At 47.7% G+C, this 12,403-nt stretch overlaps 1 protein-coding gene across 3 annotated transcripts in view; it reads left to right on the top strand.

Annotated features, from left to right (window-relative positions):
• SNAP47 (synaptosome associated protein 47) overlaps window positions 1-7,879 on the top strand; it is a 65,040-nt gene extending 57,161 nt beyond the window's left edge. For all 3 annotated transcript variants that reach the window (XM_020906596.2, XM_020906598.2, XM_020906594.2), the window contains exon 5: window positions 7,229-7,879. In XM_020906596.2, coding sequence (XP_020762255.2) covers window positions 7,229-7,375 — 147 coding nt within the window. In that variant the 3' untranslated portion in view covers window positions 7,376-7,879. The remainder of the gene's footprint in view (window positions 1-7,228) is intronic.
• The last annotated feature ends 4,524 nt before the right edge of the window (window positions 7,880-12,403 follow it).

Genomic DNA, 12,403 nt, shown 5'->3' with positions numbered 1-12,403 from the left:
AGTCTGAGCCACCCTTGCCTTCTGAGGTAGATTCTACTTGGGTTCAGTTTGCCACCGTTTTAGTATGCTGTGGTTTTACTTTCATTTATCTTAGAGAGTTTACTAATTTCCCCGTTTGACCCACTGGTTGTTTAAGAGTGTTGAATTTCTACATATTTGTGAAGTTTTTTTGTTTTTCCAGAGTTCTTGTTTCATTCCACTGTGAAGGTACTTTCTGTTACTTCAGTCTTACGTCTGAGGCTTATTTTGAGGGCTGCCATGTGGTCTGTCCTGGAGGATGTTCTGTGTGCACTTGAGGAGACTGTGGGTTTCACTGATGTGAGTGGAGTATGCTTTGTACATCTGCTGGATGCAGATGGTGTTCAAGTCTTTCATTTCCTTATTGATTTTCTACTGGGATATCTCATCCATTACCAGCATCTTTTTTAACTTTTAAAAAATAGTTAACTAGTATTAGGTGGTTTTTGGTTCAGGCTAGAAAGTTGGTTTTATGCAGTATTTAAATGTAAAATTGGACTGAATACACGGACACAGTATTGGGGAAGCTCCATGGCTTTGGGCAGCATATGTCTGTCCATCCCACTGTAGCATATATGGCTGGGGACTGACTGTTGGAAACATGGCTTCTCATGGCCAGTAAGTGCCTTTGCCAAGTGAGCTGTGTGGCCTTCAGCAGGCTGCACATTTCCCAGGAAAAGTGCTACCATCACGTTTTACAAAACAGGGTCCCTCCTTGAGGTTTGCTGGGTTTGAGGTAAAGATGAGGCTGGTACTATATGGAGCAGAATTCTGTTCTAAACAGATTTACCAGTGGGGCCCCAAGTGTTTGTGACCCAGTCAGCTCTGAAGAACTTCCAAACTGATGCATTTGCTCTTTATTTCATATCCTGAGAAGTCCCCACTGAGGCATTTACTTCCTAATGTAAGATGAACCTTCAGTTTATTGAGCATTTCACTTGGTAGGAATTCCATTCCTCTCTTAAAAACATGGTTCTCATCATGGGAAGCTCTGTTTACAGTCTGATAGCAGCTTGGTTCCCAGGACTTCTCTGTAGTCCTGGGAGGTGCTTTCCTTGCCCAGACCGTGAGCTGGAGGGGCCCTCTTTGCTGTGGGCCATTGTGGGTGTCTGTAACTGCGCTATTCAGCCGACTTCAAGTGAGGACTAACAGACCCCTGGGGACTCAGCTCTCACAGTCTTGCTGTGCAGACCCGGCCCTGGTGTGTAACGCAGGTTCATGCTCACCTCCTCCACCCTCTGTGCAGAGAGGGGGTTGTGAAGAGGGGTGCTCCTGAAAAGAGAGCCCTTTCCTGCGCCTGTGCATCACAGATCACCCTCAGGACCTCGGGGAATGCAGAGAGGACAGGATGGGGTACAGGGGTGGCCTGTGAGTGCTGAATGTGGCAGATTGTAGCCTGGAATATTCTGTGCAGCCTCGAGAGCTTTGGTTGAGAGGGAGCCAATTTTTCCCTCTTTGCCTTCTCTACAGCATGTTAATAGTCCCAAATGGTAGAACTGCAGACAGCTTGATTTATCCCAGCTCTATTCTTAAATGGTTGCTAGTTTCTTACTGCAAGAAAATTCAGTTTTTCAATGGGTCAGTTTAATAACAAGATCAAGACAGACAGTCTAGCTAACATTAAACTGACTTTGTTTTGTTGTTCAGTCGCTAAGCCATTTCCGACTTCTTGTTGTGACACGCCCTCACCCCATGGACTGTAGGCCACCAGGCTCTTCTGTGTATGGGTTCCCAGGCAAGAATACTGGAGTGGGTTGCCATTCCTTCTCCTCCTCATTTTAGGTACTTAAATATACTCATAGTCTAAATCCTGGAGTTTCACTGTGAGGGTGAACAAAACACTTCCTTTTCTCAGACTGTAAGTGAGGCAACAACTAGCATATTATAGACTTTGTAGAAACATTAAGGCCATGTCCTTACACAGTGAAAGCACAAGCCTGCATGTTCCAGGACCCCCTTGGAGGCTGTACTTAGAGCAAAGCTTGAGGCCTCTGATTCTCAGGCTTTCACACCTCGGTAGCTGGCATGAGGCATACATCTGTTTCGGTAAGGGAACTTCCTCTACTGGGTGAGCCATTTTTCCATGATTTATTTTCTTTTTTTATAAACAAAGTGAAAATGGTTGGGAAGCTCACGGATCTCCGTATCTGCTCTTCTGTCGACCCAGATGGTGTCTGTGCCGCCGTTCTGAGGTCTGTGACGTTGCAGAGATGGAGGTCACCGTAGCATGTGGCCAGGCAGAAGGTCTTCCTCTTCCAGAGAAGACAGAAACTTCTGCTCTGTCCTGGGGACCATGTGGTGCCTCCCGCTTCCCGCCTGAGTCATCTCGGCTCTCCCACTTCCTGGTTACTGAGGCTCGTGAGTGAGGCCAGCATCCTGCCTGTGGGGAACCAAAGCCTCCTGCTCTGGCTTTGTTGAGCGCCTGTGACCCCTGAGCTGAAGAGCATTGAGCGTTTCTGTGGTTATTTCCCAAGATGCCACTCCCAGATATACTGGCATACATGCTATTTTGTCTTAACTTGTACTTATGTGCACTATATATTTCTTGGGAATTTATCAGAGTTTTCCCTAAACTCAGTGTGCTATTAATCACATAATTTCTGTGTAGGTACAAATGTAGCTGGATGATGGCTGGCTGCTGGGTTTATTTATTAGTGGAGCAGAGACCTGGGGACGAGTCCATTTTGACCCTGGTCTTTGAGTCAGAGCCCAGTGAAGGTTCATCTGAGAGCCCCGTTGATATTCTAGAGGCTGGCAACATCATGCATTGATGACTAGACAGCTTGTCATCCTGGGCCACAGAAGTAACAACTGTTTTTAAGGTTTGGCCAGACTTCATATTCTCCATTCTTTCCATCCCATGTTATATGGAATGCACACGATGCCATTTAATTACTTCAATCCCTTTCTTAAAGGAAAAAGACACTGAACCAGTATTCCAGAGGTGCTAGTAGTTTGAAGGTTTACTCAGTAATTTTCTTTGCAGACTTAGTAGCTATAAAGATCTCACTTGTGTTTTTGCAGTATTAATTAATTTCGAGTGCAGTTTTGACAGACCAACCAAGGGTCTCAACTGGCTGCATAGGACGAGTGCTACTTTTAAGACCATCTCAGTGAAACCTTTTCCAAATGAAATTCAACAGGAACCAGCCTTTGTTTGGACTCATACACTCAGTAAAATGCTCAGCCTTTGTAGGCATGTCAGCTGTCCCTCTTGTTCACAAAGTAAGCTGTATGTGCCTTTTACTACTGTGTTCATGAAGCAGAGACTCAAGAATATAGGTGTTCTTGCTTTTGCCACTGTTTCATTTTGGAAAAGAGGCAGTTGACTCGTCCTCTAGAGAAAGATGGCCATGGAAGTGTGGGACACGCAGGATCCATCACACAAAGTGGTCCTCGGTGAGAGTGCTGTCGTGGGGCGATATGGCCCTGCGCTACCTTGCACAGTAACCACTGGCCACGTGTGGGTACTGAGCACTTAAAAAGCAGCTGGTCCAAGTTCTCGCAAGTAGCTTGTGAGAACTTCATATGAAAAAAGAATATAAAGTCTCTCATTAATGTTTATTGACTTCATGTTTAAATGGGGGGCTTCTCAGGTGGTGCTAGTGGTAAAGAATCCACCTGCCAATTGCAAGAGACGCCAAGGACACGGGTTCGATCTCTGGGTTGGGGAGATCCCCTGGAGAAGGAAATGGTAATCCACTCCAGTATTCTTGCCATGAAAATTCCATGGACAGTAAAGTCTGGTTGGCTGCAGTCCTTGGGATTGCAGAGTTGGAGACAGCTGAGCACCCACTCACATGTTTAAATGATAATGTTTTGGGTTATTTGATTTAAATAAAATATATTATTAAATTAATTATATTATTTACTTTTTATTAAAAAACCTGAAATTTCGAGTATGGCTCTCCCTAATTGGCTATCTTTCCATAGTCACTCGGGGCTCTAAGAGCTGGCACAGGTTCTAGGATATGTGAATTGACCGCCTGTCCCTGGCGAGAGCCCCGTTGCCATCCTTTCAGTGTCACAGTGGTACCATCTCTGAGTCATGGCCGTGACACCTTGTCCACGCAGCGGTTGTCAGGGCCACAGTAGGAGCAAGACCCCAGGAAGTCGAGCAAGTCACCCACCCATCTCAGCTTCATCTGTGAAACAGACTTAGATTGAGTAACAGAGAATAGTTAGGGCACGTTGCAGGGGTCCCCTAAATTCCGTTCTTATTTCAGATAGCTGGGGAATGAGAACACAGAAGACAAAGCCATTTATATACACACACAAACGTACATAGAGGTCATGTATCTATGTGGCTTCCCCAGTGGCTCTGCAGTAAAGAATCTGCCTGCGGTGCTGGTTCAGTCTCTCAGCCGGGAAGACCCCCTGGAGGAGGAATGGTCGCCCACTCCAGTATTCTTGCCTGGAGATTCCCCTGGACAGAGGAGCCTGGCGGGCTAGAGTCCAAAGGACTGCACAGAGTGAGACCCAGCGGGGCTCACACACATATATACACACACACTCTAATCCCCAGTTTTACCTTCCTCTGAGAGTGTTTGCATGTTGGGATGAGAAAGCAATATTATCAGCAGTGCTTGTCTAACAGGCACTAATTTTGAATTTGGGTTTTGGAGGACTTTTAGCATCTCCTCTAAGTTCTGTGTCTTGGTTTCCATGGGCACTGTTGATATCAGAGCAGAAGGAATCAGTTGACTATCTGCACTGAGGGGAACGTTTGGCTCCCTTGCTGAAAGCCCATCTCCTGCCATCAGTGCATGTGCAGACAGTGGTTGTTTACAGTTTAGAACACAGTAGTCCTGAAAAACAGTTCAGTTGAAAATAAACTAGGCCACATTTTGGTGTGATTGACAAGGATGTAGAGGTTGCAAAAGTCACAGGGTCTGTGTGGCCTAATGGCTCAGTGTAGGAGAGAGACCTCCTCAAAGGCGTCAGATAGGATGCAGGTCTGTAACAGAGGGGACGTTCTGTGCAGGTTTCTGGCAGAATGGCCTTATTGTCGCACTGAAGTGGAGGCAATGAGGAAGGAGCAGGTGACCAGAGAGAACAGCATGGAAGGACCTGCCTAACTTAGTGGTGAGTGGCAACTTTTTTATTATGCTGTCTGGGCCTCAGCCATATGAGATCATAGAAATGAGAGATGGAAAAGACCTCCTGTATTAGGTCATCTAGCCCATCCCCTCCAGAGCTGACTGACCCCACCGTATACTTTCCAGAGCTCTGTCCAGTTTTTCAAGTGACTCAACTGATGGAGTTTCCACCAGCTCCCAGAGGGCGCGAAAAGGTAGTGTCTGAGACTGCTAACTTGGATCAGGATTTATTCTTCTTTCTCATGACGAAGATCCCTGGGATGATGCTTTGTTTGAAGAGAGATGGGGTCAGTCCTGCCTCTGTCATAACTTGCGTATAACTGCGGATGATGTCAGCGGGCCTCATCTCCACATTCCCCTCCAAAAGCGGGGGTGTGTTGCTGGGCTCCTTCAGTCTGAGCGTTCTAAGACTTGGCGGCGGCACCTTACATAGCGCTTTATAGTTTTCACAGCTTGTTCACATTTGTGATCTCATTTGAGCCCCACCGTTCTTAGGGAAGGAGTTGATCTTATTATCCTCCTGACCATCTCCCTGCCTATTCTGTTTCTTGTTAATCAGACGGAGGAGTTCTCCCAGGCAGTGGGTGGTGGGCCAGGTGGTCAGGCATTCCTTTTTGATTGGTTTGACCTCACAGGTACTACTATGCCTTCTGAGACACCACGTGGGTGCAGTTTACTCTCCTTGAGGTGTGGCCTCCTGTCCCAGGCAGTAGCACCACTCAGGATTATCCCAGGCCACCTGTGGAACCCAGAGCTTTCTTGCCCGTGTCTCTGGGTGGGACCTGTTGGGGGAGTGGATTTCAGTCTGGACTGTGATATGTTATCAGTAGGATTGCATTTGTGTTCCTCCTTTGGTGCTCACCCGGGCTGTTCATCGTCAAATCCATCCTCCTGTTATAAAGGACTTTGAATGGATCCATAGGCAGGTTGATCCATTGGGAGTTAGTAAACTGGGCACCAAGGTCTCATCTTAATTCAGATTGTGCAGTTCCTTCCTTTTCCTGAACCTTTCTCTAAAAGAGGAACAGTATTAATATTCCAAGTAGTTGGTCATTAAGATTTCTCTCAAAATCATTTCTTTTTGTTGTCAAAGACATTACATTTTTAAATCCTGGTTCAGTAGGTATATAATTGAAGTACATTTCACGGTGCAGCTAGTCTCAAATAAGAGTTGTGATACAGTGTTGCTCTCAACTAGTGTATAAAGCTATATAAAGTGTGGCATGAGTCCCAGAAATGGGGGCAAGGAGCTGCTGTCCAGCCTGGTCAACGCCCTCGATCTGGGAGCCGGAGCAGCCCTGCGCACTGTGGGCAGCGCCCTTGCCTGTGGCATCACTGCTCGCTCATGGCATTTCTGTGTGTCCTCCGTGTGTCTGCTCTCGTGACGCCTCTTTTGCCTCCCTAGAGGATGCCAGGGCCTGTGCTCACAGGGCCGTCTCCCAGCGTTTCTGAGCAGGCCCGGGGGTTATGGTGTGTACCTGCTTTATCACCTCTGGTTATATATGCTGTTTCGTTCTGTCTTTTATATTTGTGTGTGAAATATATCAAGCACACAGACATAGAAAAGGGGTTGCCTTTCTTTTTAAACTTTGTTTTTCCAACTTCAGTCTGCAGTTAGGCACTTGGATGCAGAAAGGTAAATGAAACAGTGATTAGGTGAGAGCTGGAACTCAGATCTGAGTTGTAGCCTCCAGATTGCTGGTTCTGCCCTGTGCCACTACTGTTTGCAGGAATTCCACGTGGATGTGGTAACAATCTCAGCAAGGCAGTCAGCGAAAAAATCATGGGTTGGAAACAGCAGTGCCTCAGGGATGTATCTCCTGGGGCTGTGTGGTCAGTCTCCTTGTTTATGGCCTGGAGCAGGGCCAGACAGCAGATGCATCATCTCCTGACAGCTCTACCTCGCTGAAGGTCAGTGCCAGAAAATGGCAGAGCTGAGACCCAAAGTCAGGGTCAGAGCTAGAGGCTCTGGCTCTGTGCTCAGAGTATTCGTTATCCCCATTAGCTTACAAATTTTCTGAAGCATTATGAAAGTAATGGAAAGATATATCATCTGTTTTTGAGAACATGAGAAAAGACAGCCTCTCCTATCATTTGTGCTTCCCTTGCAGATCCTGAGGAAGCTCAAAGGTCTCGCGTTAGACACCGAGACAGAGCTGGAGAGACAGGATGAGGCCTTGGATGGCATCACTGCGGCTGTGGACCGGGCCACCTTAACCATCGACAAGCATAATCGGCGAATGAAGAAACTGACTTAGGAGAGCAGGAAGCACAGAGATGACTGCTTGATGAGAGTCACTTCTGAGTACGTTTTCTCAGATCCTGCATGCTTCCTTTGAGATGAAGACCCCGGGAAGTCATTCCAAGTGCCCTGTCCCGGGAGGTGCACAGCTGCCTCAGGATGAAGGGCTGCCGAGAAAGCTGCTTGGGGTGATCGTAGCTGCCACCAAGGGATTCCCTTGTAGGGAGCCGAAAGTGCATGGGAGGAGTTCTGCCTGCAGATGCAGTGAGCTGCCTACCTGCACGGCCCTCTCAGGCTGCCTGGGGAGTCAGGAGCACACACACATTTAAACACAGGCTGAGCCCTGTGAGGTGGCCACGGCAGCAAGCTGTCTTCATTCTGAGGGTGACCTGGACCCCGGCCTCAGGGACCACTTTGCATGGCCTCAGTCCGGGTCTCCAGTGCACAGCTAGCTGTATTTTCATCCTGTCTCTGTTCTTGATAACCATAAAAAGGATGATTTATGTCTCTATGAGAGAAATCTACTCATTTCTAGCCCTCTGCCTGTTTGAGCACTGCAGGCATATCCTTTGTCAGGAAAATCTCTCCTCCAGAACCACATTCAGTCCTGAGCCTGCCTCTCCTGCATGGCCTGCTCCGCACAGACCCCGTTGCCTTCGCGTGGTCCCGTGTTTCTCTGATGGACAGGCAGTCTCTTTGGGTCACACTGTAAGCTCTAACAGAAGCTGAGCGTACACCGGGCACACAGTGAGGCCATCCCGTAGACACCTGAGATACCCCTCTACTGCTCAGTTTTCAGTCACGCGTGAAAACAGTACAGACTGCACCGATTTTAAATGGTGTTAGTTTTTGCTTTTCTGCCCTGTTGCTATCCAGAGACAGAAATGCTAGTTTTAGAATGTTGTTTGAAGCTATCCATTGATGCCTTTTTGCTCGGTTTGGGGTGTCTTAGTGTGTTCCCGGGGGCTCACACAGTAAAGAAGCCACCTGCAGTGTGGGAGACCTGGATTCAGTCCCTGGGTTGAGAAGATCCCCTGGAGGAGGGCATGGCAACCCGCCCCAGTGTTCTTGCCTGGAGAATCCCCGTGGACAGAGGAGCCTGGCGGGCTACAGACCATGGGGTCTCAAAGAGTCGGACACGACTGAGTGACTCAGCACAGCACAGCACAGTGTGTGCCTGGGAGCCCCTCATGGGAAGATGAGGGGAAAGTAGAGAAGTGGGTGACATCCTCCCGTGCTCACAACAGGCCACGTCCAGGCTGCTTTGAAATAACAGCCCAAGGAGCGTTGCCCAAGAAGCTCCCTTAGGCCTTGTACGGATGTTACTTTGAAGCCGTTGCTGCAGCCTTCCGGGGATGCTGCCTGCAAGCCCTGTGCGGCCCTGCTGCCCCACTCCCCGTGCGTGCTGAGTCCTGGATGGTTTCAGGAAGGAAGTCACAGAAACAGTGTTCGTTTTCTGGGGCTGCCCTAATGAAGTACCACAAACAGGAGGCTTAGAGCAGGAGGAATGCTCGTTTGGAGGGCACAAATTCAGGATTGAGGTGTGGGCGGTCTGCGATCCTAGTGTCTGTAGGAGAGGATCATTTGTGCCATTTCAAGTCACCAATGCCTCCAGGTGTCCCCGGGCTTGTGGCCACATCACCCGGATCTCTGCCTCCACTGTCTTGTGGCCATCTCCCCACGCTTCTGTCTCAGATCTCCCTGGCCTCTCTCTTATGAGGACCCATCCAAATCCAAGGTCATCTCACCTCAAGATCTTTTTCTGTGTCTCAGATCTCCCTGGCCTCCCTCCTATGAGGACCCATCCTAATCCAGGGTCATCTCACCTCAAGATCTTTTTACCTTGATGATGTCTATGGAGACCCCATTTCCACATTAGGTCTGAGATTCCCAGTGGGCATGGATTTTGTGACACCTAGGGGTGCCCAGCCTTGTGTCGTTCCAAAAAGACATGGAAAGTAGCATTTCTAGAAAGTAATGGTCATAAGGGTCTTTCAGTTCTTTTCTTTATTCAGTTTGGTAAATTATATTCCTAGTCTCTGTTTGTCTTAGTTGGTTTGTACTTACTAACCTCCAAACTGAGAAGTGGGCCTGTTCTCTCAAGGTCTCTCATACCAAGAATTGCTCTTGACCTTTCCTGTGCATCAAGTGATGGATGAGCTCAGAGCTCATGCCCATTCCATGGGGTCTCAGCCCCATGCCGCCCTTTCTTGTGCATAATACCAGGGGGTCAGGGAGAACACAGCAGACGTGAAGGTGTGTCAGCAAGGACAGTTATTGAGTCCATGCCTAGAGGCAGCAGCCGCTGGATCACATCCCCATGGAACTTGGAGGAACACTTGAGGAGAGGCAGCCTGTGCCCTGGGCGTGGGCTTCCCAGGTGGTGCTAGTGGTAAAGAACCTGCCTGCCAGTGCAGGAGACTTGGGAGAGACGGGTTTGATCCCTTAATTGGGAGGATCCCCTGGAGGAGGGCATGGCAACCCACTCCAGTATTCTTGCCTGGAGAATCCCATGGACAGAGGAGCCTGGTGGGCCACAGTCCATGGGGTTGCATAGAGTTGGACACGACTGAAGCACTTTAGTACGTGTGCCCTGGGCATGGGCAAGTGCAGGTGGGCAGGCTGCACCCAAATACCATAGCTTCTCATGGAAGCCCTCAAAGAGTGTGTCCCCTGAGGTAGAGTACGTGGTTCTCACCATGGCCACGCACCAGGCTCATGCCTGGGACTCAGAAAAGACAGACAGACATGCACACAACACACACTGACCCCAGGCCCGGAGTCAGAACATCTGAGGGTGCATGCATCACTCAGATGTCTCTAATGAGCAGTACCCTGCCGCCATCAGACCTGCTGTCTGCATCCAGCTCTGGAGAGCCCTGAGCAGCTGAAATGAGCACGAATCTGTGCCACACATGATGCTCTTCTGAATACAGGTGGGCACTGGTCAAAGGTCCCCAGCTCAGTCTCCAGCAGCCAGCCAGCCTCTGCTTATCCTGAAAATAGATAACTCCTCTGGCATCAGGGCCATAGACACCTCGGCTGCTAATAGGCCTCTGAAAAGCGGGGGCCAGACTCTGCCGGTGATCCCCTGCCAGGAACAAGCCCTGCGCTCTGTGGGCCTCACCCTCTCTCTATCCATCACCAGATACTCTGAGCATGAAGGTGTGTGGTACAGAAGACATTGTACTGTTAGAGGTCTATTCTCTGAACCGGTTCTTGCCCATGAATAGCTAAATTGATGTGGAGACTTAGAGGGTTTTAAAAATAATAATAATAAAAAAAGGCCATCAAAGACCATTTTATGCTATTTTTTTTTAAACCTTGACCCCAAAACTAACTTTCTAACCTTAACACCTTCCCGTAGCAGAAAATCCATCTGCCAAATGGTTAGTCACCAAGGCTGAAGCAAAATTGCCAAGAACTCTATAAAACCAGGCACTGGCTCCCAGACACACTTATCCCAGTGGAATAATTCCTGCCCCAGGGGAATAGTACCCCAGGGGAACTAATTCCACCTCCCACTGCTCCCTCAAATTATGGTGCGCTGGCTCTGCCTCCATGTTTTAGACATGGGAAGGCCACGAGGGGGACAGCTGTTGAGACGCTCCTAGAAGTGGTACCAAGGGAAGGAGGCGAGCAGGTCAGCTGGGATCTCTCCTGCCATCCTCAGGCGGCTAGGTGGTAGGTGTCGTGATGGCTGGAACCAGGTGGATCCTACCAGGTGAGTAGACCCTCTGGAGAGTGGCAGGAAAGGCATGCTGAGCCCGTTGTCATCACCACTGGTGTTTGGGTCAGGACCTGGTGTGTCTCCTATTTTGTTTTTTATTTTCCTGATGTGGAGTTTGTCCTCTAACACTGACTTCAGGTTTGTGTGGGGGGGTCAACCTCACGCATGTGAGTAACAAAATTTATTTGCCCTTTAACCTCCGACTGAGGAAATGGACTGTGTTAAGTTTGTTGTCACCCTATAAGGTGTTTGCACTTCTTAAAACACGTAATTCTTTAAGTTCAGTTTTACACTGTATAAAGGTGGGCAAAATAAAGACCCACATCTAATGCAGCTGTGAGACCAATACTGAGCTGAAATGAAATTGCTTTGACATTTCATAAAAAATGGCTGATTCTTTTGTTTAGGGCAGAGGTCAGCAGACTTTTTCAGTAAAAGGCCAAGTAAAAAATACTTCCTCTTTCAAGCCATGTGGTATCTGTTGAAATGTCTCAGGTCTACTGTTAAATGAAGGCAGCCTGGACTTAGGAACAAATGGTCATGCTGTGTTCCATTAAAACTACCTGTGAGGTTAGAATTTCATATATTTCATGTGTTCCAAAATGTTATTCTTGTTTTGATTTTCTTCTTTCAGCCATCTGAACACTTAGACATGTCCCTGGCTTGCAAGTCATAGGAGAACAGACTGCAGGGCTTTGCACTCACCTGCCAGATGGGTGTGTTCCTTTGAAGTTTCACATCAGAGTCTTCGAGCATTGTCTGGAGGGCATCTCACTTCCCTCCTTAGCCCCAAACTCAGGCACGGCTTGAGCCCTTCACATGGCACTGCTGCTGTGAACAGTGCTGTTGATGGTGGCCAACAACTGAGTCTAGGGTTGCGGCTGGCAGGGTTTTGGGTATTTTTGCAATAAAAGATAAAAAGGAAAAAATGACATAATGAAACATGAAAAACTAATGACAAAATCTTTAAAATGTGTGTAGATTCATGGTTATAGTTGTATTTGGGTATAACTTAGAGAAAGTGATGATACTTCCTTTTTCAAAGTCAATCATTTTAGGATTCAGGATCTAATGTCAGTTGTTAAGTTCTTTATGATATAAAAAAATCTGAAATCTCTTGACATTTTTCTGGAAGTAAGTGAACGGATGAAGGATGCTATTATCAATATATTGTGTATAATTGGTAATACATACCTGGGCTATATTTAAATGTTCCATCACATGTCCAGTCCTTATATTAATATTTAACCAAATCATCTAAGCCAGATTCTGTGCCAAATACCAAAATTCTAGCTACATCATGTACTCTGCTAT

The sequence above is a fragment of the Odocoileus virginianus genome, chromosome 3, assembly GCF_023699985.2.
Source record: "Odocoileus virginianus isolate 20LAN1187 ecotype Illinois chromosome 3, Ovbor_1.2, whole genome shotgun sequence".
In the NCBI taxonomy this organism is placed as follows: Eukaryota; Metazoa; Chordata; class Mammalia; order Artiodactyla; family Cervidae; genus Odocoileus; species Odocoileus virginianus.
The sequence above is the reverse complement of the archived record's forward strand: the minus strand, read 5'-3'. Positions and strand labels throughout refer to the sequence as shown.